This window comes from Pantherophis guttatus, chromosome 3 (genome assembly GCF_059756535.1).
Source record: "Pantherophis guttatus breed Tessera chromosome 3, ASM5975653v1, whole genome shotgun sequence".
NCBI classification, from domain to species: Eukaryota; Metazoa; Chordata; class Lepidosauria; order Squamata; family Colubridae; genus Pantherophis; species Pantherophis guttatus.
Genome location: NC_142065.1, coordinates 53675315 through 53701569, shown reverse-complemented (window position 1 = coordinate 53701569; position 26255 = coordinate 53675315). Strand labels below are relative to the sequence as shown.

The 26255-nt window shown below is 37.7% G+C and overlaps 2 protein-coding genes, 1 long non-coding RNA gene and 1 pseudogene across 6 annotated transcripts in view; 3 read left to right on the top strand and 1 right to left on the bottom strand.

The window, feature by feature from the left end:
• The window catches only part of LOC117664041 (uncharacterized), a 25865-nt gene extending 18564 nt beyond the window's left edge, over positions 1–7301 (top strand). For both annotated transcript variants that reach the window (XR_015733062.1, XR_004590906.2), the window contains one exon: positions 7164–7301. This is a non-coding gene — a long non-coding RNA (uncharacterized LOC117664041). The remainder of the gene's footprint in view (positions 1–7163) is intronic.
• PPIL1 (peptidylprolyl isomerase like 1) lies at positions 7232–11758 on the bottom strand. Its single transcript, XM_034414760.2, has 4 exons — positions 11580–11758; positions 10491–10645; positions 10196–10264; positions 7232–8123 (listed from the first exon to the last, which is right to left on the bottom strand). Exons 1-4 carry the CDS (start codon positions 11633–11635, stop codon positions 7903–7905), a joined length of 501 nt encoding a protein of 166 aa, XP_034270651.1. The 5' UTR covers positions 11636–11758; the 3' UTR covers positions 7232–7902.
• PSRC1 (proline and serine rich coiled-coil 1) lies at positions 11698–26255 on the top strand. Of its 3 annotated transcripts, none has more exons than XM_034414758.3 (9): positions 11698–11891; positions 14659–14702; positions 15350–15407; positions 17744–18332; positions 20811–20981; positions 21384–21525; positions 22126–22377; positions 23823–23934; positions 24680–26255. In XM_034414758.3, the coding sequence occupies exons 2-8, from the start codon at positions 14687–14689 to the stop codon at positions 23903–23905; spliced, it is 1311 nt and encodes a 436-aa protein (XP_034270649.1). In that variant the 5' UTR covers positions 11698–11891; positions 14659–14686; the 3' UTR covers positions 23906–23934; positions 24680–26255. The 3 variants fall into 3 exon arrangements, with proteins under 3 accessions (XP_034270649.1, XP_034270650.1, XP_087745714.1); XM_034414759.3 differs by having other exon boundaries at positions 11733–11891; positions 14662–14702; XM_087889588.1 differs by lacking the exon at positions 14659–14702 and having other exon boundaries at positions 11777–11891.
• Positions 23093–23189, top strand: LOC148114584 (U6 spliceosomal RNA; annotated as a pseudogene).

Genomic DNA, 26255 nt, shown 5'->3' with positions numbered 1-26255 from the left:
ACACTGTACAATTTCCATCTATAGCAACTTAGGCATAGTGATGTTCTGTTCCCTAATTTGGAAAATGATTTTCTTTTATGTACCCTTATTTGTTCAGGAGGGTCCATTGAACCTTTGGAAAGATTTTTAGATAGGAGGCTGAAAGAAAGAGGAGAATGACAAGAAAACTTTCTGCAAAAATGGGACTTCTCTCTCTCTCTCTCTCTCTCTCTCTGTAGTGCTGGATCCCACTCTTTGCTTCTTCCTGTATGTATCAATTTCCTTCCATTTTTGATTTTCAGTAATAAACAGTTCTAAATTTTATTTCTAATGTGGCTTGCTAATGCATTCCTTTTTCCTTCTTGTCCAATAAGTCAGCACAGATACATCCTTTCCCTTAATTTCATACTCTTTTCTCACTCTTTTTTTTATAATCCTCCTTTCAGACTATCTAAACAGCATCTTAATTTGTTGTCATCATGCATGCCACTTCATTAGCTATCTCTGGACAAGCTGATACCTGTCAGGAAATATCTTCCAAATGGTGGCACATCTCTTCCTGTTGATGTTATTCAGTGACAAATCTGACCATACTTGCTCAACAGCAGAACTCTTATTTTTTTTATGTGTGCATGAAGTAGCCAGAAACATTTCGGCAAACTGCCATAAGATAGATAAACTGCACAGTATGATCTATTAACAGTCTTGAAAAAGGAATATAAGTACTGCAGTTATTCATTCCATTAAAAAGTCCCTGTTCTAGATGTGAAAATGCCTTGAAAAACTGGACCAAGGATGTTTGCTGGGCTGAAAACTCTGCTTTTCTGTGTGAATTGGCAATTAAGTGTTGGCAATGAAACAACTGCATTTCCTGTAAGACATTGTCACTATGAAGCTAACAAGAGGTAATTATAATTATAAGGTAATTTGCACTCAGTTAAAAACCTAGTGGTAAGCCACAGGGCTCTATTATAAAGAAATTGATTATATAATATCAGTGCACAAATAAAATAGATTTCTTTTAAAAGATTAACAGTATAAGTAATCTTTAACTGGGCTTATCCTCAGGTGCATTTAAAAATGCATTTTTACTTTTTTTTTATTTTTCCAGAAATAAAATACAAATACAAAATTTGTAAATTTTTGGCTTAGGCCCAGGATATCTGTCGGAGCACCTGCAACCAACATTGACTTCCCATCGCCCGGTGCATTCCCACAGAGAGGGCCTACTCAGGGTGCCGTCGGCTAGACAATGTCGGCTGGCGACCCCCAGGAGTAGAGCCTTCTCTGTGGCCATGCCCACCCTTTGGAATCAGCTTCCCGTGGGTCTTCAGCTGGCCTCCGACCTTCGTACCTTCCGTCGTGAGCTTAAGACCTGGCTGTTTAAACACCCTAGCCAGAACTGATGGGGTCTACTGTTTTAAATTGGTTTTTAGTCTGTTTTAGTCTGTTTTAATTTGTATTTATTGGGATTGTTTCGTTTGATGTAAGCCGCCCTGAGTCCTTCGGAGAGAGGGCGGCATATAAATCCAATAAATAATAATAATAATAATAATAATAATAATAATAATAATAATAATAATAATAAAAATTAAAAAAAGAACAAAAAAATTACAGGCAAAAAAAAAGAAAACAAAAGCAAATATAAAATTAATAATAAACATATGGCCTCCATCCTAGTTGGATGCTGTGTCTCACATAATCTAATAGGTTTGCTCCTTTGCATCGCGGGTCTACAAATAGTTATACATTTTTCATCTATGCTTACTAAATTATTATTTTACATCACATTCTTTTGACAAATATCTCAAACATACAAATCTATTGTCTACCAATCAAATCAACCCAATAGCTGTTCATTGTAAAAAAAAAAGGGTTAATTGTTATCCCAAAAAAATATATTGAAGGTAAATGCATTTTTGATTGCAACTTATCAATGTGATACAGGACCCATTTCAGCACATGGATATATTGCATCTCAGCAGGGTTGTCTTATATCTGGTATCTGAAGAAACCATGATTGGCTGGTTTCTCAAAACACATTGAATCACAAACCTGCTTTGCAACCTGCAACAACTGGGTTCATATAACATTTAAACTAAGGGGTGGACAAGTCATTTCTGTTCTGAGGGCTGCAATTGACTTTGAAATGGGTATGTGAATTGCCCTTCAAAAATTTGGCAGGGAGGGACTAAATATAACATCATTTATATGGAATTAAAAATAAATATACTTAATATGATTGCTTTCCAATCTAATGTGTATCTAATATTTGGTAATCATTTGCTCCCTTTAAGCCAGAATCATGTACGTGACATCTTTGTGCACTTTGCGCACTGAGGGAACCAATGACTGAGTTAAAGAAACTTATACTACAGCCCATTACGTTGCACCTTAAGCACAGAATCTGAGATGCAAAAACAGTATTTCTTAAAGATGGATTTGAAAGGTGGAACATTAGAATTGGAAATACAGTACTGATTGGGGATGTTAAAAAAACCACCACATTCCTCCAATATCATTATTTGATACAAATTTCTCCCTAGAAATATCTCTTGCTATTCAGAGGCTGTTGAACTACAGCTCTCTGGTTGGAGATATTGGAAGCTGCACCTTATCAATATCTGGAGGGTGTAGATTTCCATTCCCGCTGTAACTATTATACAAATGCTATCTTTGGTAGGAAGGAGCACATTCAAGGATAGAAAATGGTTTTCAGTACAAAAAATCTGCACATTTTTGTAAAAAGTGCGTTGTGAACTGCATGAGTCTAAAGGAGGAGAAAGACAGAAATTGTTGGCCAAAAGAGACAGTTTCAGATGATGCTTTTGCAGGCTTGGGAAAGTTGCTAAGGCATCACTAATCCCAGAAAACAGTTCATTACAGATTTTCCAGTTTCCCTGCCTTAGGGATGGCTCCTGTGCCTGAATATTTCATATCTGTCTTAAATATTACAGCCTTCGCTGTAATATTTGTATTACAGCAAAGGCTGTAAATTATTAGTACCTCTGCACTAATAATTAAAGAAGAAAACAGACAAATCATCACCACCATCACTCCCAAAAAAGCCCTTTGGTTTCCCAAATTTCATTTTTTCTGGTTCAGTCCAGTTGAATTGGATTATTTTCTAAACACTGAATTGTGCCTCTAATCTGGCTATTGTTTTGTTATATATTGTACCATTCTTTGTCTTCCTGATCTCTCTAATCAAATCAACAAATTAAAGTTCAGACTGAACTTATTTTCTTAACATTCCTTAGCTTTGAATTAATATGATAATCCATTGAATCAAGATTACCTACTGTATTTGGCAGATGGTTTTTTTAATTGTGCATTTTCTTGGCTCATCAGGGATTTTCCAATCCACTTTAAGTGTCAGTTTATGCAGGGATGTACAACATAATTGTAGAACTAAAGCAAGATGAGAATGAAGGAAAATGCAAAGGTGCAATCAAAATGGAAGCGACAGGCAAGAAATGAAAGCAATCTTGAAAATAGTGCAGATGCAGGAGTATCAATCTGGAACAATTGACAGAATGTAACAGGACAGGATGATCTGGCTTGCAATAATAGGCTCATATCCTTTTCCAGTAAATATTGATCTTTCTTGGTTAATGAGAGTTTTCTGTCTGTTGAAGGGTAGCAGGTAGAAAACTTAGACAATTCTCCCAGTAGTTTTTTTTATAAGAGATCTTCTCCTCAGAATGAATAGCACCAAATCTGGGTTCCAAGGTAGAGGAATCCTATCTCAGAATTAGATCAGTTACTAGAAGCTTTTCAGTAGTTACTCAAGGTTTCACTTTCCCAATGGATTGGACCCTAGGCAAAAGTATAGATGTGTGTTGACAAAAACATCTGTCCTCTTTATATTCCTTACTAGATGCTCTGTAGCAATGTTTCTCAATCTTTCGCAACAAATGCATAATGTGTTAACTTCAACTCCCAGAATTCCCCAACTAGTATGCCAGAGTTCTTGGAGTTGAAATCCACACATCTTAAAGTGCCCTGTGTACTGCACGAATTCACTCATGCCAAGATTGACGAACTCTACTCTGAACTAAGGACATATCTACATTCTTTATTTGGTGTGGAAACGTAGTATGTCTCATTGATAAGTTTTGCCTACCTAGGTGGCTTTTTTACCTTTTCTTATTTCTTACTCAGTATTGATTAATACTGTTCTGTGGATCTTAGCCTGGCATTGATTAAGCTAATCCAAGTGGATCACCACTTAAATCTGAGCCTTCAATGTGCTGCAGCTGCCAAAAAAAAGCCAATGCAATCCTAGGCTGCATCAACAGTGAAACAGCATCAAGAACATGAAAAGTGATACCTCTTTATACTGCAATAGTGAGGCCACACTTGGAATACTGCATACAGTTCTAGTCACCACGATACAAAAATATGCTGAGACCCCACAAAATGCAAGAGCAGCAAAGATGATAAGGTGTCTGGAGGCTAAACCATATCATGAATGGTTGAGAGAACTAGGCACCAGGCTGGAAAGGAGGGAAACTGTTAAGCCGCCTGCTCGTAGAGCCATAGTGGGGCTGGCTGAGGAATTCTAGGACTCGGAAATCCACAAGTGTTAAAGTTGCCAAGTTTGGAGCCCCCTTCTCTAGACCATGTTTATCCTGTTTTGGATGTAGACTCCTAAGAGGTGGTTCACAGATGGTAGGAGGACATTTCAGAATATGGTACGGAGTATTTTTATTGTTTAAATTGGATTCTGCTCTAAAAAGCTGCTTTTTTTGTGAGGAATAAATACATTGTGGAATGTATATGTATGAGATACACACATACACAATAACAGTTTCTCTATTAAGAACCATATTTGAATGCATTAATTATATAAGTAAGCAGTAGAAAATGAATAACAGTGTCTGTGCAGATGTTGGGAGGAGCCAGAGTTTCAAATTTCTTTCTTCTATTAATTGCAGTCTGTGTGATAAAACCAGGACATGGCGATTTTAGGACTAAGATTTATTCATGAAAATAAATACATAATTGCTTCTGAAACATGTTTTCTTCCCCAGGGCAAAGGATGACATCAAACATTTAAGAGCTCACAGATTTAGAAAATAAGGGAGGCATAATTTTAGGGATAATTATTTACAAGCATGTTCCATGCCAATGCAATGGTAAAAAAAATAAGTTTTATTTGTGAGAAATGCAATGCAATAATATTTTGTGAAAATATGATTTAGATTTTAAAGCAGAAAAAAAACCACCCCAGTCCAACAATGTGATGGGCTTACTCAGCACATCACCTAGCTTCCCAGATTTTCCATTACGCAGTTTGACTCTTTGTTTAGATCTCCTGCTTGCTCTCTATTTAATCTCAACCCTGTAACAATTCGGAAGATTGCAGATCTTGAGAACCACAGTATATATACATGGTTTCATGTATTTTCCCTTAATCTAAAGCAGGGTCCTTTCTCATCCCTTGCAAGCCGAGATGAAAAATGGGCAAGAGAAACTGGACAGAATGCATTCTCCTATCAGTTGTATAGCAATGGATTAAAAAAGGGGAGTCTCTCTCGTTGTGCCCGGAAACTGTTGGACAAATGATAGCCGACATTGCAGAGAAGCGCTTGTCTAAATGAACTAGAAGTCTGTTGCAGTATAAATAGAGGTTCTCTAAGCATTCTTAAATCACATCACATCTTTTATATTAAAAATCTGAGACCAATGCCCTCTCGGTTACTAGGCAGCAGCTTTTTCCATAATCAACCCAAGATGTTTTCAGGTGTGCTTGTCTTCCTTTTCACAAACCACTACAGATTAATCATTAGAAGATATTAATGCAGCCGCCTGGAACTTTGTTCTTATTGAAGTTAATGGCATTTCCTGTCTTGCCAATTAATCATAGCGAAAAATGTAACCACCAGAAGAATGCAAGGCTAAGAGAAAAATAAAACACAGATTTCCAAAGAAAATAATTCCCAGATTATGCATGTACACATCTCATTATCAAAGCCAAGAGTTTTTCCAATTAGATTATGATGGTGGCATAATTAGGGCATTATGTTTAATCTATGTACTATACTAGTGAGCCTTTTACATGATAGCATAATTGCTTAAATTGAGTGAGAACTGTGTTTACTCAGATGCATTTCTGCTAAATCCTACCGGTACTATATTTTTCATCTTTCAAAAACTGGTTGAAAAACTACTGAATATTTTAGAAAATTGAGAAATATTATGTTTATGCAAGTAAGTAATCCAAACAAATACAGAAAACAGCCAGCCAACATTAGGTAAAATCTGTATACTATGAATATATTTGAAAGGCATTTCATTATGTGACACTTTGCTTAGGTTTTTTTTTTTAAAAAAAGTAGAGTATAATGTGGAAATCTTGCATATGCTTTTAAAAATACCAAGTCTCATTTCACCATTAAACTGTTTCAATCTTGAATAATTCAAGAATGATTCCATTACTTGCAATTTTTTCTTTCAGTGCCATATTTCTGCAAGGTGGCTCTATCTCCACCTTATGGCCATTAGTAACCTCTTCAATCATTTCTCTACAGACAGCTTAGAATACTTGTGGAATAGGACTGCCCTCTTTAGTCTAACTAAGATGGTGCAGTATCAACATATCTACAATACAAAGCAGGAAAAGAGCAAAGGGTTTGTTTTCCAGATGTGTTTACTAGTCCAAAAATGTTCATTTCAGGTGAACAACTATTTTTTGAACAATCATCATCATCAGGGTACATCCTGCATTTTATTTTCCTCTAACTTTACTTACATTTTTCTTAATTCTTCATAACCATTCAATTTAGAGGTGAATTTGTATGTGTGCGTCTGCCATTAGCATATTCCATTTGTCCAATGAATTCTATGGAGACTACAAAAGTCTTTGCTGTCATAAATTTAAGTCTATATAAAGATCAAATGTTAATGCAAACTGATGCATTATAGGTGACTTGCTAACTTCTGACATCAAAAACTGCCATTAGAGGTTGACTGAATAAACTACACTTAGCTGGACTTTAAAAAAGTAACAACCAAATGTGTAATTTGCTAAGTCACTAATGAACTGAGTTTTAGGCTGTATTAAACCAATCATTGTCAAAAATATGCACTGTTTTCTCAGCATTTTTCAGATTCCTATTATTATTTGTTTTGTACTGAAGTACAAATTTGTACTGAAATACTATTATGTATTTTTTTAGGTGTTAAGACTATGGAAATCTGAAAGAAATAGAGCTGAACGATATTATGAAGAGAAACACAGAATGGATATGTACAAATACGTATTTTATTTGCAGCACTGAACTATTAATCATGTTAAAAACAAGAAGGGAATGTATTTGGTAAAACACACTTTATTCAAACAATGTATCATAAGTTTTCATGTCCTTGACTTTGAGGGATATAAAATGAGACCAAGAGTTAAATTACCATCAGTATAAATGATTTGGTCCTAAATTTTATATTTTATAAATGATATTTTATATCATTACATAATAAACAAATGGTAACAAATCAACTCCCTATTTCTACTTGGAACATTCTAATCTTACTTCTAGAGGCATGTGGACCCTGCACTAGGTTAACAGGCATTTATGATGACTTGTAAAATACTACATATTGCCTGATTACTTCTGGGCATTTAAAATTTTATGTTTATTTATGCATGTGATTTGCTACATTTGAAATGAAGCATAAATGGATGACAAAATTATGCTATCAACAACACTTGTCACACCTTGATGGCATTTACCCATTACAAATAATTCAGGAACCTCTTGATTATTTAGCTTTAATAAAAAGGTTAACGGTGAATCCTGAAGGTAATTTTAGTAGAGATTATTTTGCAAGTAGTTGGCAGGTATGTCTTGACACACAGCAGTTTTGGGTTTGTTTGTTTGTTTTTGAAGAGTCTACATGTAACAATTTTGTGGTTTCAGTCTAGCCAGATGGAAAAACTTTCAAAAGCTTTACATCATCCACTGGGCGATCTTGCGCATTCGTTTCCACCATACCCACTCTGTTGACTATCCCAATTCCCTGGCAAACACGACCAAAGATAGTGTGCTTGCCATCAAGCCACTGGGTTGGTGCTAGTGTAATAAAGAACTGGCTTCCGTTTGTATCTGGACCTGCATTTGCCATAGCAAGGATTCCTGCACCTTAAGGAGGAAAAAATATTACTAGTTTATAATTTTTAAGTTATCTGTATGAAACATGCAAACAAAACAAATGGTAGCACCCTGCTGGATCTTTATGGCATATCACTCCGTCACTGGTATCAAAATTCATAGTCAAATCAATAGAATTTTTTTACTGAGATTATAGGACTGCTCATGCATTCCAGATGGCTTTTACACTTATATCAACCATTAACATACGGATTTAAGCTCAGGAGATGTTAAGGAGACATTAGTACCTAAATGGATATCTTTCTGTGAGCTACTGTGACCAGGAAAAGGCACAATTTTATTAAGATGCCACTGAAAGGTACAACATATATGTCTATCTGGATCTGAAGTACATTTCCCACTTCTTACTTAGATACCTGCGCATCTCTATTGACTAATACCTGACATCCACAAGCCTTTGTAATACTAGATGTTTTTCACAGCACTTTCTGGAATGTGCTATGTGTCATTTCCATCACTTTTAGGGTATCTCTGTAACTAAAAAATTTCTGGTGTCATCCCCTAAAAACCTAGACTTAAAAGATGAAAAGATTTTTATCAGTCATCTGGTCCATGAACCATTGGGACTAAGTTTTTCACAATACTGAATTATGCTTAAAGGGATATAACTTCTTCCCTTGCTTCCAATGATGAAGAGGTAGGAGGGGGGCACTGCATTTCTACAGTGGCAGGGAAAGGCTGAGCGGGTCATTACTCACAGCAAATGACAACTGTTCAATCTTGGTCAGAATTTAACAGGATCAAATTGGTATTTAGATGAGTTGGACCTGATTATATTAGCACTTTGATGAAAACTCTTGGCTGTGATCTAGACTGGGAAATTGAAAAAAAAACCCCAGAAGACATTCATAAACTACTTTTGTAATTTGACATTGAGTTAGTTCAAGTCAAGCAAAATAAAAACACCTTTAAAAACTAAACAAATAATTTTAAGAGAAATTATAACAAAAATCTATTAATTTGATTTGAGCACAATCACTATAAATTTGGCCACCAATAACTAATTGGGGGGATAATAATGTCAGATGTGCCTTTAAAGTACAATTTTACGAAATTGATTTGACTTCAGATATGAAGCATTTTATCTAGGTCAGGGGTGTCAAACTCACGTCGTCATGGCGCTGTCACATGATGTATCAGGACTTTCTCCCCCTTCGTTAAACCGGGCAGGGCCGTGGCCAGCATGTGCTTCATCCGGCCTGTGGGCTGGGAGTTTGACATCCCTGATCTAGAGCATATAGATCAGTGGTGAAATTAAAAAATTTTCCTTACCAGTTCTGTGGGCATGGCTTGGTTGGGGGGGGGGGGGATGGTGTAAGCCGGTGACTGAGTGGGCATGGCCAACTCAACGTCACTCACAACCATGCCCATTCAGTCACATGGACACCCCCCACCACCAAGCCATGCCCACAGAACCCGATAGGAAAAAAAAATTAATTTCTATTCTGCCTTTTCCCTTGTCTTAAGATGGCTGCAGCTGCAGCCTCTTTTTTTCGGTGTGCCTGGAGGCGCTTCCTGCGCCAAAAGATACAATGGCTGCAGGCTTCTTGCAAACGAAAGTTACTGCGGAGCCGTTCCCCTTCTTGAATGCGTCACCATCACTGTCCTGTTCCATGTGCTGGCCGTGCACGTGCACATCCAACCTGCCGCTGATGAACAATGAATAAATGGTGTGCACGTGCGCGGCCAGCATATGGAACAGGGCGGTAATGGCAACGGCACGTTCAAGAAGGGGAGTGGCTCCAGTAACTTTCACTTGCAAGGAGCCTGCAGCTGCTGCATCTTTCGGTGCAAGAACCGCCTCCAGGTACACCCAAAAAAAAAAAAAAAAAAGGAGCCTAGCAGCCGGAAACGCTGAGCTGGGAGGGGTGAGCGAGCTGGAAGAGGTGAGTGGTGACTGGGTGATCGGGCAGGTGTGAGCAACTAGGGGTGATTATTACCGGTTCGGCGAACCGATGCCAATCATCCCTAGCGGTTCGCCTGATCCAGTCCGAACCAGTCAGATTTCACCCCGATATAAATCCTTTTAAACAATTACCTACCTGTAAACTTCAGTTCTGGGTGGAGTTCATCTTCAAACTGCTTGCCATAGATAGATGCTCCTCCTCTTCCTATCACAATAATAAGACTAAATTAATTTGGAAAGCCAACATAGAAAATGCTTCCTGAAAATTTGTGTTTCTAGGATACCTAGATTTAATGAGACTGGAGGAATTTAGGGAAAAGTTGAAATGGACAAACTGTGGCCATCGTAATATCACATTTATCTTATACATTAGATTTTATCAGCATTTATTAACACCACATCTAATAAATGTATTTTGAATGTGTTCTTACCAGTTCCTGTTGGATCACCTCCCTGGATCATGAAATCTTTGATTATCCTATGAAACTTGGTGCCATTGTAATAGCCTCGTCTGGAGAGCTCAGCGAAATTTTTGCAAGTTTTGGGTGCGTGCTTCCAGTATAGCTCCAAAACCATGAGCCCCATGCTGTGAAATAGAATTTTCATGCTTATTTAATAAAATATTAAGATGAAAAAGTACAACATGATATAATATGGCACCTTCATATTTCAAATTTGAAGCAGCAGAATAGAAAAGCTCCTGATGCTTTTGAACTTTGGTATTGGAGAAGAGTCCTGAGAATCCCATGGATAGCCAAGAAAACAAATAAATGCATGATCCAGAGTTCTTACTCAGGGCGCTCATTATCCTATTCAGACCAGTGGTGGGTTTCAAAAATTTTTACTACTGGTTCTGTGGGCATGGCTTGGTAGGCGTGGCAGGGGAAGTATACTGTAAAATCTCCATTCCCTCCCCAATCCAGGGGAAGGTTACTGCAAAATCCCCATTTCCTCCAGATCATATGGGACTTGGGAGGCAGAGAATAGATGGGGGTGGGGCCAGTCAGAATTTTTACTACCGGTTCTCCAAACTACTCAAAATTTCCGCTACCGGTTCCCCAGAACTGGTCAGAACCTGCTGAAACCCACCTCTGATTCAGACATATTATGCGAAGAGTTAACTCACTGGTTGTAATAATAGGAAAGATAGCAAGTAAACAATAGGATAACCAGCAGTAAGGAGGATGGACTCAATTACAGTGGTGATGAGTGCATCTCTGGAAGCCCATTGGGGACAGATCGTCGTGGGCAAAATTTATCTTTTAAGACAGGGGTGGGCAACTGTGGCCCTTTTACAACCTGTGGTCTTCAACTCCCAGAATTCCTCAGTCAGAAATTCTGGGATATCAGCACCTCTCAACTCTTTCCAAAAACAGCTTTTAGGAAACTTAACCGGAATCGGTCTATCAGACTGCAATGGTTCCCAGCAGAAGTTTTCCACGAGCTTTTCTTTAGTTCGTGCTAAAACCAAACCTGGAACCTTCCCTCTGTCGTGCTACCCAACCCTTCCTCACACCTACGTGGTTTCCATTGAAACAGTCGGCGGTTGCCAAGTGTCCGGAGGCACCGCAGCCATGCTTCCTTCGTCTGCCGCTGGGGGAATCAAATTCTCGCGCCACACTTCCGGTACCACCGACTAAGTCGTCCCCCTCGCAAGAGAAAGCCGAAAAGGGGGGCGTTGCCGATGGGAGTCCCGCGTGCCTCGGGCCAATCGCCATAAAGGAAGGCCGAACTCTATTGTGACGGAGTCAAAAGGGGGAAAATTCGAATTTGCTTTTGCCTCTCTCTCTCTCTTTTTTTTTGGCTGTTTGTAGCAGCGGAGGAGCTTTGCGGTGAGACCGTGGGGGAGATGGTAACGCTGGAGGCGGGGATGGCTTGCATGTTGCATGGAGGGATGGGTAGGTTTTTCGCACGGAGGGGGCTAAAATGAAGCCGCACTTCATTTAGGTGAGGATTTAGGTGAGGTTAAGAACGAAACGAGAGCGTGCAAAACATTTGAATGGAGACTCGATTTGCACCTGGCTCCTGTTTGCAAATTAAGCACCCGTCTTTAGCTCCTTTACTCGGGAGCTAAAACTTGCAATGCTGAACATATCGGGGAATCGACCCGCTCGCTTCCCTGAGCAGAGTGAGATTTTTCCTCCAAGCAAAGTAAAACTGCCTCCTGCCTGCCTTCCTTCCTCCCCGCTAGGGTTGCCCTTGATTCTTGTAAGCTGTTTTGTTTTCTTTTTAACGGGTAAGGCAAAGGAGGTCTTAAGTTTCTTCTAAGAAGCATACGCCCATTGCTCAAAATGACGGCAATTTAGTTACTATAGTCAGAGGATGGTCAGACTCAAAAGGACTTCACTCCCAATCTTGGGATACACGAAAAAGCGTGACGAGTCAAACGAACATGGATATAGGTTATAGATGGCTTCGTTCTTGCCTGAAATAAACTGTGGCCAGGGCTACAGATGTTTGGAAGCTGACTGGTCCTGCCGAGTTCGATCCTGGTGATACAAAAGGTGCTCCGAGGTGGCATTACGCTCAACACCGTTATTGTCTCAGTGTCCTTTTGAATAATCAGAGTAAAGAACGTTGATTCTTATCCCTAAATTGAGGAGAAAAGCTGCATAATTTTCATTTGGATTGGATGGTTGAATTGGATTGCTTGTTGAAGTTGCAACACTCTAAGCACAGCATTCCAAAGTCTTTTGATTCAAAGTTCTTGGGTCCCACTTTCTGCCTGCATTTGTTAGATATTGTTTTAATAATGTAATGAAACTACTCTGCAATTTGTAACAATTTTAAGAGCAGGAAGTTTCTAACAGATTTAATGTAACCACATCCATCCATAAATACCCATTCAAAGCACAGAATAAGAATTAGTAAGCAAAAAAAAAAAAAAAGGCAAGAGAGAAAGTAAAAGATAGTGTAACTAAATTAGTTTATATCAACAACATTTTATTCTCCACACTTCTATCCCTGCAAAGTGTTCTTGCCTATGCAGTGCTTTTTGTTCTTAAATTTCATCCCTCTCTTTTTGAGGATTTCATCTATTCCATCCAACCTCTTGGTCTTCTCTTCCATTTAACCCACTTGCTTTTCCCTTACTGCATATATTTTCTCTGTAGTTCAGTCTTCATTATATCACAAAATCACTCCAGTATATTTCATACAATTCATTTAATATTTGCTGAAACTCATTGGTGTTTTCAGTCAATAACACACAGGAGCTACATACAAAAATACACAGCCATTTCTATTCATAATCTGTCTCTAATATTGCCACAAGTATTATTTATACATATATTCAAGTACATTAAATAACCAAAAGGAACTTATTCCCTGCTCATTAGGGAACAGTTTGCTAAGCATTCTGTTCATTCTCACATACATTTTATTTCCACATAACTTAACATATTCAGCAACCATCTTTCAATTCCATTTCCACAAAAAATGATCCACTGTGTCAGGCAATTTGCTTCATTGTGTACTTACTCATATTAACAACTCTACAATAAATAATCTTCCTCACATTCATACATTTCTCACTGAATTGCTGAAAAGTAAGATCTAATCTGTGCAACCCCTGCCTTATGTAAAGCTGCCCTGCACTTCTCAGATTCTGCATCCTGACATAATAACTTCTATCCTTTCAAGGAGAATTCTGCCAAGCACTTTCCCAGGCATACTTAATAAATTAAACTCCCTGTAGTTATGCATTCACTCTTATTACCTTTCACTTTCATTCTTTCAAAGATAGGCACAGATGCAGGTCTTTTACATACAAATGAACAAGTAGCACAGTCACTTCATAAACAAACCACACCCATAGTTTAACTTTTATACATTTTTCAACATTCTCATAGTATTTATTTTTGTCTATTTTTTCTGGAGTACTAACATTTACAGCATTTATTTTATGTGTCTCTGACATGCCCATACAGATCTCTAAAATATACCTTTCAGTATTCCTTCAGTTCAGTTTCATCCCAGAGCATATCATACCCAATTCCAAAACTCTTTCATTCAAATATTTCTGCATTTGCTAATCTGAACTGGATCTTGCTCTCTCTGATTACATGCCTAGTCATTGTGTTTTTTATATACAAATTATTGAGTATTTTTAATTCTAATTTCTTGGAGCACTCTTGTATTTTTTTTCTCATCCAGAGTTTTTTTCACCGTATTTCACCAAGCAGCCTTTTTCAATCTGCCATTAGTGAAATTTCTGTAACTTCTGTAGCATTTGTTGAGTTGGCTTTTTCCAAATCCCACCTTTGCAGAATGCAGAATATAATGTTATCAATAACCAATATTGTATAATTAACACACATACAGTACATTATTTTATGGATTTCAAATTTTTAAAATAATAATAGATGTCAGGTTTAAAGTTGCTATTAAACAAGATGGTTTTGTATGATCAAAGCAGGATTAAACTTTCAAATAAAAACTGTTTGCCTGAAAACCTAGAACGTCAATGCCAGTAATCTGAAGATAACAGCTTTCTATGTTCCAATCGAGTTATTTTTCTAATATGTAAAAATAGCAGAACGCATCTCCCTTAACATTCAAGATGTATTTAACTGTTATCTTCCCACTTCAATTGTTTAGTAGTATCCTGAGATGATTGCTAGAAAGCATGGAATCATCAAAGGGTGAGTACAGAAAGTCAGTGTCTATGCATTTAAATATATGCATGAAATTGTTCCACACCATATCCAAAGTCATTTGGACTAGAAACATTACAACTTGTTGCAAAAATTTTATAACATCAGTCTTCTTTGTAAAAGTCCCCTTTCAGGGTGGTGTAGAAACTTTTTAACACTCTGTAATATTTGGTGTGAAGCTTTCTGTACAATATTATGAAGAATTATAAATTTATTCAGGTAGATTTCATTTGGTATAAATATGCCTAACTATTCATAATTGTCTAGGTCAGTTTCCTCCATGACATGTATAATTCTCAGAACATATTAAAGTTATTAGTAGCAGAATAATGAATAGACAGATGACTTTAATTCTCTGTTTTGCCACTAATTTTCCGTGTGATTCGGGGCACAAGAATTAACAACTTTTGTTTCCATGGAGTTTATAAGGGCTTTAAGTAGCTTTTTCTTGGGAATATTCTTCACTACAAAGTACAAATAATAATGTGCTCTCTCTCTCTCTCCCCCTCTCCCTCCCTCCCTCCCCCCCTCTCTCTTCTTGCTTAGAACTGTTAAGATGCCTAGGTAATATTTGTGTTGATGGTAAAGGTTAAATAGGTTAATACTTCTAATGATTATGATTTCTTATTTTTCAGATATAAAATTTATTACTGATGAGACATTGGATTTTGAACTATTTTCTCCATTGGATGGGTAAGACTGATAAATAATTACAATTCATAGAAGCTATCACATGAGTAAATAGCAAATGTGTGAAGTTGGTAAGCAAGTACCTTCACAACCACTAATAGTGGGGTTTTTTTTAAATTAAACATGGAATTAGTGACTTTAGTGGCCATGAACTCATGTCCAGTCCCTCCTTGCTATCTTGACCAGGATCAACTGATAATCCTTCTAAGGATATTCCAATAATTTCCTTGATCCTGCTCATTCAATTTTTCCATTATCTTTCCATTCTTCTATTTCCATCAATTAGGCTATGCACAATAATTTTTTCTAGTTCATCATCCATTTGCATTACATATTCAAAGTTTGTCTATGTAATGTATGAGTTTCTACTTGGTGATCAGAATTTTAAAGGAATCTTTACTTTGTCCAGGACCAACTGACAGTTGTTTTCTTGTAGGTGGCACTATTCTAACAAATTCTTTCCCTTGATCTATTACAATATCTAGCTTCCATATCTATATGTTATCACTTGGAGAGGGGATTGTCTTAACTCTTTTGTCATAGAAAATGTCCTTAATCTTCACATCTTGTCTAAATTTGTCATTGTTTTCATTGCTAGGATTACTGTACTTTCTTTAACTCATGTGAAACACCCTCCATGCCTGTCAGTTCTTGAGTCCAAGAAGGCAAAACTATCAATCTCCTTCATTTCTTTGATTCTACCTGTGAATTCAGTAATTGTGGTTGATATTATGTTTGTCATCTTAATATTTTTCACTATTTTTTTTATGAGATCTTTTTTTCACTAAATTAAATATACTAAATTTGGTCCTCAATTGTCTTATATTTTTACTGTATATTCTCTAGGTCAAATCAGTGGGTTTTACAAACTGTACCTGAAAATGTCCTGATGAATTAGAATATATATCTCCATTTTCTGTATTTTATTATGAAAGATTTGATTTGGATGTTGTCCATTCAGTGATGTCCAGATGTGATATGCCTTTACATTGCTTGATGCAAATGGTGGCAGTGAAGATAGATGTTTCTTCATAAAAGTCTTACCATCTCCTGCATTGTTGCATTTACTTAGTCCAAATCTTCCTGTAATTCAAGTTTTCTCCATTTTTCCAAATTTTGCATTTCAATCATCCTTTTGCAATTTGCCATAGAAGTTGTCAATGGCTTCCATCAATGTGTCTATAATTGATGCATACCTTTCTTGACGTTGATGTTCACTATATGCCCTCCTAATTCTGAAATATATTATCTTGTCATTTATCATGTTATAGGTAAGCACACTATATCTTTTCTAAGTATCAGTGATGCTTCATTCCTGTGTATGGCCTCATGTCCTTCATATATAATATATTGTAATTAAAGTGACCAATTCTGATTCACATAGTGTATCTACTAAGTTGAGTTATTCCTAAAACATGCAATATAGTACATTTCATTCCTACTTTGAAAATGTCAGATTTCCTTTGGATCATCGTACTTTACATTCCATGTTCCAACTTAGTCTGCCCTTATAAAATGAGAGTACCATTGTCAGTGATCAGGCTCACTTGTAGCATTGATAAAGCCACATTGTCTATTCCAGACCTATTAATGAAAATTCAGGGTTTTTTTTCTCAATTACAAGAGAAATGTCTTCTAATCTGATGGTCTCGTAATCTAGAATCAATTCTATCTAAATGTTACAGCCATGTCTATAAAGCTTCCTTGGCAACAAGGAAGCCTTGCCATCCTCTGGCATTCATTTTGGAGCTCCTTCCCTAGATAACAAGCTCCACTTGCCTTCATTCCTACTGAATCATTCTTACCTTATTTCTCATCCTTCTGATCTTATCAGCAAGGATAAGTTCCTGAAGTTCATGATCATGCTGTCAGGATTACTGAAGCTACTATACTCCCCTGGAGAATAAAAATGAAAAGCCCAGTGCAAAGTTTTTGCTCAAGGGTGCACAAATGAAGGTCTTAGCGGATCAATTAAATTACTTGGGAGAAAAGTGAAAATATACACAAATGATTCTAATTTGTTGTCCGTTCCTTAAATTAAAAGATTATGCATCTATCCCTAATATATTTCCAATGTATTTTTAAATAAAAACAGTTGAAAATGCTAATACTGAGAAGCTTTATTCTGGTTTTGTACAAAAGCCAAATACTTTGAAATCCGGCCAGGTGGGAGCAGCTTTCTTAGGTGACCTTCTTATATTCTTTTTTTTTTTTTACAATATTTACATGGCTCTCATAACAAGTCTACAATAATAAAAATATGAAACTTTATTTTGAGTTACATGGCTATTTCCTTGAATGTGTAAATGTGTTACATTTTCTCTCTCTCTCTCTCTCAGCACTTATTGCTGTTATAGACAAGAAGAGGAAGAATCTATAACTTGTCCCCTTGAACTCAGTGACAAGAGTGTGGCACAAGCAGTTGATCTGAACATCTTGTTGAAAGAGAATGATGGAAGGGCCAAAGAGCCAAATCCCCAGTGGAGTCCCCTGACTCCATTGAAGCTGGAGGAGGTCATGAAAGAAGCTAACCTGCTGGCTAGGCAGCTTGAGAAATGTCAGCTTCTGGAAAAGAAGAATATCAGTTCTGAAACAAAGCTTGAGACAGTTCTAGAACATGAGCTTTTATCTCCAATCAGGTCCTTGTGTGAAGAGACTAAGAGCCCCCAGAACTCCCGGAGAAAGACTTTCAATGTGAAGGACAGTCCTCTGAAAGATCTGCTCCCAACAGTGGAACCAGTTACCTGCTTGGCTCAAGGTTCCCCCAAAGCTCTATTTCCCAAAGGTAGAAGTCCTTCTTCCCGCCTGGTGGACTTGCCTAGTCCCAGAAGACTCCAAAATACATCTTATGTTTGCAGCACTGAGGTTCCCCAAGCTAAGCTCTCTGAACCTAAGGCCTTGATGACAATGACATCCGGCAATAAAAAGGTATGGTGGCAGGACAGAAGCTCATCAATAAGGCATGTAGATTGCGAAGATTGTGCTTAGGTTGTGCCATTGGTTTTGATTCTGATTTCTTCCTAAGCTTGTGCTTATTATACTTAGTCAGCCTTTCAACTCTGTTAAGAGTTACAACTCGCAAAACCTCAGCAATTGACCTCCTAGACTTTTTAGAATTGCAAAGATTGCAGTGGGAGGTTCGCTAACTGAAAATGTTTGTAGACATTTCATCCACACATATTGCACACATAATGGCTCCCTTTTTAATCTAATTGCTGGGTAAACCCCCATCCCCAAATCTCTGGACTGCTAGACCTAAAGAATTTGTTTCTTTTTAATATTTTAAACTGAGATAGTACGGTTGCAGAATTTTTCCATATTGCAGTAGTGACACAAAGATCATTTTAAGTAGCTCTGCATGGTGCTTATTAGCATTATCTTATTACCATATAATAAAGATGATGCAATAGTTCATTATATGGATTGTGACAATGTGTAGCATTTCTTTACCAATTTCTCCAAGTACTTTTTGTGGTAATCTATTCACTAGCCCTGTAAAAGATAATTTAGCTTTAATCATTTTCGTTTTGTGAAATTGAATCTGCAAATTCAGTATTATGAAAGAAAATTCCCATCCTAATAACTTCTTTCTCTATCCAGCACCTTCTTATTTGAATAGCAGAATAACAGAGTTGGAATGGACCTTGGAGGTCTTCTACTCCGCCTGCCTTCCCAAGCAGGGCACTCTATACCAGGGGTGGGCAAATGTGGCCCTTTTACAACCTGTGGACTTCAACTCCCAGAATTCCTGAGACAGCCAAGTTGGCTCAGGAATTCTGGGAGTTGAAGTCCACAGGTCATAAAGGGGCCATATTTGCCCACCCCTGCTCTATACCATTTCAGAGAAATGGTTGTCCAACTCTTTAAAACCTCCAGTGATGGAGCATCCACAATTTCTAAAGGCAAGACATTCCACTGATTAATTGTTCTTTCAGGAAATTTCTCCTTATTTTTAGGATGCTTCTCTCCTTGACTAGTTTCCGTCCAAGAACATGGATGGAACATCCAGAATAAGCTTCTTGTTTTGCCTTTACATGCTTTGGAAAATAGATTGAGCCATCTTTGAGGCAGCCCCTCACATATTGGAACACTGCTATCATATCACCCCAGTCTTTCTTTTCATTAAACTAGACATACCCAATTCCTATAACTGTTCTTCATACTTCCAGTCCCCTAATCATCTTTGTTGCTCTTCTCTGCACTCTTTCCAGAGTCTACGTATTTTAATATCGTGGTGACCAAATGCAATATTCCAAATGTGGCCTTACCAAATTATACATTATATTCTCTGCTTTGAGTTTACATTCCCATAGTTGCCTTATGCTTCAGAAATCACAAGGAAGCCCTATTATTTTAGAAGCATCTTCTGGAGCAGATCAAAATGCAAAGAGAGTAGTAGTTAACACTCTTAAAGAAGAATGTATCTCTGTGTGTAAAATCTAGTACAGTATATACAGTCATGATCATGGATTCTGGAAATGCAGAAGTCTACATTGCAATCAAAGTCCTTCGATTTTTGAGAGAGAGTTATATACATTTAAGAAAGATACTTGTTTCACTTTGCACTAAATGTATAGTAAAAGGAGAGAGGGACAGAGATGCCTACTGTACTCTTTCAAAACCTTAGTTTTTTGCCCAGAATCTATGCTAGTCAATTTTAGATTTGTATGAAAGTTGTTAGGAATTGAAGATTGCTAAAGGCAGGAGTAGCTGCATTCCCCAAGTAGTTAATTTTGTGGCTCTTGTAGTCCCTTTTATTTTATCAAACAGCTTGCTAAGATTTTCACTATCTCAAGGCAGAATACAAACAAAGTTCAATGTCCTAAAATAGTTACTATGTTAAACAAACAAACAAGCAAAAAACAATCTGCCTGCCACCTTGGGAATGGGTAGGAATCCAAAACCTGGCTCTCCTAGTATATGGCCCTGCCTACAGCATAACATTGCTTCACCTATGTACATCTCAGCTTCCCTCTTCTAAATGGGAAATACAGCTCTTGGCCATCAAATGTTTCTCAGTCTTTTCATATCCACCTTGTACATTACAACACAGCCGTGGAAGAAAGTTCTGTGTGTAGTCCATTTGGAAAAAAAATATGTTCTGATAAACATGTTTAGACAACCACTTAAAACTTTGTTCACCTAAGTTTATGTACTTTTCGGTTCTGTAGAATCTGCCTGTTTGTTTTTACCTTACCTTTTACCTTAACAGTCATATGTTTACTGATTTTTTGCCTTTTAAAAACTGCTACTCTGCTTTGAGGACCATACTTCTTCGAACGGGATATCCATGTTCTGGATTATTTTTTTTCCCCCCACAGGAAATCTGTTTAAAAAGCTTTAGCTAATTTTCTACAGAATAGCAGTTCTGTTCAAAAGCTGCAGCTGTTTTATTTCTGCCTTAAGCTTCAGGCAACCATCACGAACAAAAGGACAGATAAACTACTCATCCTCCCCACTACCACAAAAGGCCAGCAGCCATTGCTGCATTTGAAACCTCTCCCTCAAACCAGCATAAGGAAAATGCAGAGGAAGACAGAAGCTTCTGCTAAAAACAGTCCTGATCAAGGCCCACAGGTATTTCCAACAGAAATGCTGCTGGAGTGGTTGGAGGGGGGAAGGAAGAGAGAAAACTGGGCAGATAGTTAAGAATGTACACCCCTGCATAAAAGCTGTATGTATAGTGACTAACGTTTGCATGGTTCTCCAGCCCGAAAGGGTGCTTAGCATATCTTTGTTTGTATCAATGCAAGCTAAGGCTATAAACATCTCAAAAAGCATGCGTGTAAATTGTACAATTTAGCCCTCATATATATTCATCCATGGAAGGGTGTGTATGCATGTAGGACCATATGTTTGTTTTTCATGCACAACAGAGAAGCTTCTGAATGTTATGGAGCACCAGCCATCTTTAACCAGTGTAACACAATCCTATAAAATGTAATTTCCTCTGGAATCTTGCTGTGAATATATCTGCAGGTTTCCTCTATCCAAGGGACAGTGCTTGCTGCACAACCGAAAGGAAAGCCAAATCCTCAGATGCGTCTCTGGCGGACCAGCCCTGTGAAAAAAAATCCAGTTGCTCCAGAAAAGATGGCACCTCTCCAAAAGACAAATGCAAGTAAGTTAAAATAAATGACCGGTACTTGTATTTTGCCTTATCCCTTGATCAGGTTTCATGAAAATCTTGGCAAGATTTCACAAGTGGTTTGCCAATGTCTGCTTCCTAGGATTGAGTGACTGGCCCAAAGTCACTCAGCTGGCTTTATGCCTAAAGTGGACTAAAATCCACAATCTGCTATGTGGCAACAAGAGATAAACTAGTTTATAAACAGTTTTTTTAGCTGTTCAGTCTGGGTCTTCACTAGATTGAAAACTTAAGTGTTATCTATATACCACATATTATTGACCCATCATTAATGCCTGATTCTCTAGCTGATAAGTGAACTGGTATCAGCATTAATTCAAATCTTTAGAGCCCACACACTTTCCCCTTTCACTATGAGTTGCCTTTGTTTCTTACTCCATTCCTTGCTGTGAGACTGCTGAATGGCTGTTGGACAGGGACTTAAATAAAGTACTCTTGAAAATCCATATAAAGAATGTATCTTGGCCCCTATAATCCTTTTACATTTAAAGAATTAAGTAGGATCCAGTCACTATGTCTAGAAACATTTTGCTGATTTGCCATTAAATCAATTTTTTCTTTCTTTCATCCCAGGTCAGGTGAAAACTATGGGAGGCAATGGCCCCAAAAGACAAGCCACCTCCAAGCCTCGTGGTGGTTCTGGTCAAACAAGACACACTGCCACATCTCCACTGGCAAGCCAACTCCCAAAGCCAACCAATCATACTGCTGCTGTTTCAGGCAGATACACAGTTCCTGGGAAATCCAGCCAGTTTAAACCAGTGAGTTCAGAAACATCTGGTGGGCAGAGATCCACTAAACCAACTGCTGGGGTTGGGAAGAAAGGTGAGTGAATACACAGGGACATTCTAAAGAGTTTTGCAATTCTGTTGAAATGTATTGTTAGAAAAACTATATATAGGGATAAGATTGTCCTCAGTGCCATTTCATCTATTAAAATGGTAGGCATGTGTGACCTCAGATTGCCTTCTTAGGTGAGAAACAAGTTCTTAATCTACACATAATATGAAATAATCCCATCTGGGTCTTATTTAGATAGTACAGGTAGTCCTCAATTTACAACCATTTGTCAGCTTTGGAAGCCCTATTAGGCCGGAAGCTTCCATGCTGCCACCTTCTCTCCTATTCAGAAAGGTGGTTGGAGACCATTCACTTAATGACAGAAGTTACAACGGCACTGAAAACAGTGACTTGTGCCTGGTTTTCATACTTATGACCATTACAGCATCCTCATGGTCATGTGATCAAAATTTGGATGCTTGACAAACTGGCATGTATTTATTATAATTGAACTATCCCAGGATTATGTGAACTCTATTCATAACCTTCCCAGACAGCTTCGTACAAGCAAAGTCATTGGGGTTCAGTTAGGGTCGTAAATTGAGGACTACCTGTAAAACCAAAATACCGTAATAGGAGCAATGAGGTATAATCATTACGTCATTCCTCATTCCCACAATTCTTTATCATCTTGAAATGCCATGAAGTACATTTGTAACCATGCCGGATAATGGACTACATAACCTGGTTTATAGGTTATTTACTTTAGCAGCACATACACTAAAATAGGAACAACAGAGAAAATTAGCATGATCTATGTACAAGGAAGATATAGAATTTCTATACTCTGGATGCTAGGACAGTCTTGTGTTAAACACACACACACACAAAAAAGCGTTTGCAATTCCAACCTAGAAAGTCCTTGAATTTGGGAGAAGATAATTTACAGCATGCCACATACCTGCCCTTGTTTTGACTTGTGGACGAAATGGAATTGATCATAAATCTTGAATGTAACCTGTTCATAAGTAGAGCACTGTCTGTATAAGAGAAATCCTCTGGTGAAAACAGGATGACCCGTTTCTTGCACGCTTTTACACTTACATTTTTGTACTGAATACTGTATACTGTTTTCCTTCCCTAATCTGCATGTTGTCTGATATGGGGACTTCAGCTCCCAGAATTCTCAGCAATGGACACAACTGGTAGCACTCAGGTTGCCATACTGAATCTAAGTGGGCTGCCAGAGTTTTGTTTGTTTTGCTCAATATGTAGAGAGGGAGGTTAAGTCTATTTCAAACAATGGATTTCCCATATAAGAATAACACAAGATTAGAGCTGGTTGATTTGGTTTTCTCTGCTCAGTTTCCAGTCAAGAATTGTCTGATCTTTTGGGGAACATAAGTTTTCTCCGTGATAGAATTATAAAATAAATAATAAATTAAATATAAATTTACTTCTCTTTTCTCTCTCTCCACCTCCCTTTACAGCTGCATGTCAGAAGCCAATCCCACCGGGCACTTTTCAGAACAGCAGGCTCAGACTGCCAAAGACTTCTAGCAATTCAAAATGAAGGGATGGATCCCTGGGTTTTGAAGCCACGTAAGTGTCCTACCTCACCACTGTCAATGGAAAAACATCTAAGACAGTCTGTGGGGAGAAAGTCAACCCACGTATTAGTGGGAGATTATCTGCAGTGATCATCTATCGAATGATCTGGATACTGAACACGTGTGGATCCAATGATTAGCAGCTGAAAATCTATCCACGTTGATTACAAAAACAAAATCCCAACCCTCAGATTTTAAAAAGTACACTATTGATTGGTCTAAATAATGGAATAGATTTAAGGTGTATGTAAAAAGTACAACACAGGTAGTCCTTGGTTTACAATTGTTCCTTTAGTGACCATTCAAAGTTACAATGGCACTGAAAAAAGTGAATTAGGACCATTTTTCACACTTACGACCATTGCAGCACCTCCCCCGGGGTCACATGATCAAAATTTAGATGCTTGGCAACTGGCTCATATTTATGACGGTTGCAGTGTCCTTGGGATCATGTGATCCCCTTTTGCGATCTTCTGACAAGCAAACTCAATGGGGAAGCTAGATTCACTTAACAACCATGTCACTAACTTAACAACTTCGGTGATTCACTTAACAACTGTGACAAGGAAGGTTGTAAAATGGGGCAAAATTCACTTAACAAATGTCTCGGCAACAGAAATGTTGGACTCAATTGTGGTCACAAGTCGAGGACTACCTGTACAAATTAATATTAAGTGTATACTGATTTCAAGCATTTGTAAACCTGTCCTAACTACCTACTCCATCTGTCCTTTAAGATAACACTACCAGCCATTACTATAATCTTGGGAACAAGCCAGAAAAAACTGATAATCTCAGGTGGTGCCTTCCTTTTGAAGATAAAGCTGCTTTGGTCTCATAGAAACTCCTGGAATCACTTCATTCAAGAGAACTTTCAAAGCTTGCACTGTGCATCTCCTCTAATGTTATCACACTCTGGGTTTGTGGTTTGAGGATCCTGGAGTAAGGAAGCAAAGACTACCAGTCCTTGTCCTATCATTACATTCCTTAGATTTACAAGTGAAACTTGTGTGGGCTAGAAGTCTTGAGTTGCGTCCTATGACATTTTGCTGAGCCATTGCTGAAAGGGAGAACTTCAGCTCAGCAGTAGAGACTCCCCTGACTTTTTGACGATTGGTTTAGCTTAAAACTTTTAGGTTAAAAACAGCCTTACTGGAGCCCAGTGGAATATTTAGTCTTTTATAAGATACGCCGACCACTATACAGCATTGAGCTGTAAAGAAGCATTATGTAATACTGAATAATGTATGCACTGTTGATCATTTTGATATTTCTTTAAAGGTAAACACTAACGTACACTTTCGGTTGTTATATGTGAAGGACTTGTTTCTTTCGGTTAAACTTATTCAAAAGTAAGAAAGCTTTTGATTCTTATTATGTGAAAGACTACACAATGCTCATGTCAAACCCCTTTATCTTTTCATACTTATTCCATACCTCCTCTTTATAATTAAACTGAGGATAGCCAGTGGTAATGTTGTTAATCCACAGATTTCCTGTGCTATTAATAGTTGCATAAGAGACAGAAACCTAAACAGGTTAAAAAAAATTAACTTACTCTGTTATGGAGTTGATAAAGATTTACCCCAAAACACGAATCACACTCATAAAATAGCATTTGTATAGTGTTCTTGATTATTCTCAGGGCATTTGTGGCTTAGATGATGGAAAAGCAGTACACAGTACTGAAAATACTTGTGCTTGTGAGCCAGTTTCATACCATTTAGACCTATATAAAGACGAAATAATACTTCTAAGCTGGTGCAGTGGAATTCTTAGAATCTCAGTTTTGAACAGAGCTACCTGCCTGCCTTCATCATCTATCTACTTAAGCAAATTTGCAACAATCTAACCCAGAGAAAAATGCCTTGATCAAAAAAATCTTCAGCTCCTTCTTATTCTAAATTAAATGGTGCTTCCCTGTTGTACAATAAAGCTTTAAGTGAAGGAAGTTGAGACTATTTAAACAATCTCTGTAGAAGGGGTGTAATAATGTGTTAAGCACCACAATACTCTTGATTTCAAGACAATATAGCGACAGGACACTATTCAAAGACTGTGGAGTGACTCCTGGAAATTCTTCCTCCAGTAGATCCTAAGAGATGGAAGATGAATTCTTTGCAGTTTAAGGAGTTGCAACAGTGAAGTTAATCCTTATGTCTTGCACAAGATTGAAGGAACAAATGCTGTGACAAAATGCAGTATCAATTCTGCCATATTCATGTATGTTGTATTGATATTTTCTAATTTCTGAAAAAATATATGCCTGTCTAATAAAACACACATCTGTATAATGACTTGTAGCAAAACGAA

Coding starts and splice junctions, on each gene's coding strand:
- PPIL1 (XM_034414760.2), bottom strand. CDS start 11,635: ATGGCTGCGGTGCCTCCGGACACTTGGCAACCGCCGACTGTTTCAATG. Junction 10,646..11,579: donor ACTGTTTCAATGGAAACCAC/GTAGGTGTGAGG, acceptor TCTATTTCACAG/CATGGGGCTCATGGTTTTGG. Junction 10,265..10,490: donor AGGTGATCCAACAGGAACTG/GTAAGAACACAT, acceptor TTATTGTGATAG/GAAGAGGAGGAGCATCTATC.
- PSRC1 (XM_034414758.3), top strand. Junction 15,408..17,743: donor CTATTTTCTCCATTGGATGG/GTAAGACTGATA, acceptor TCTCTCTCTCAG/CACTTATTGCTGTTATAGAC. Junction 20,982..21,383: donor GTCCTGATCAAGGCCCACAG/GTATTTCCAACA, acceptor ATATATCTGCAG/GTTTCCTCTATCCAAGGGAC.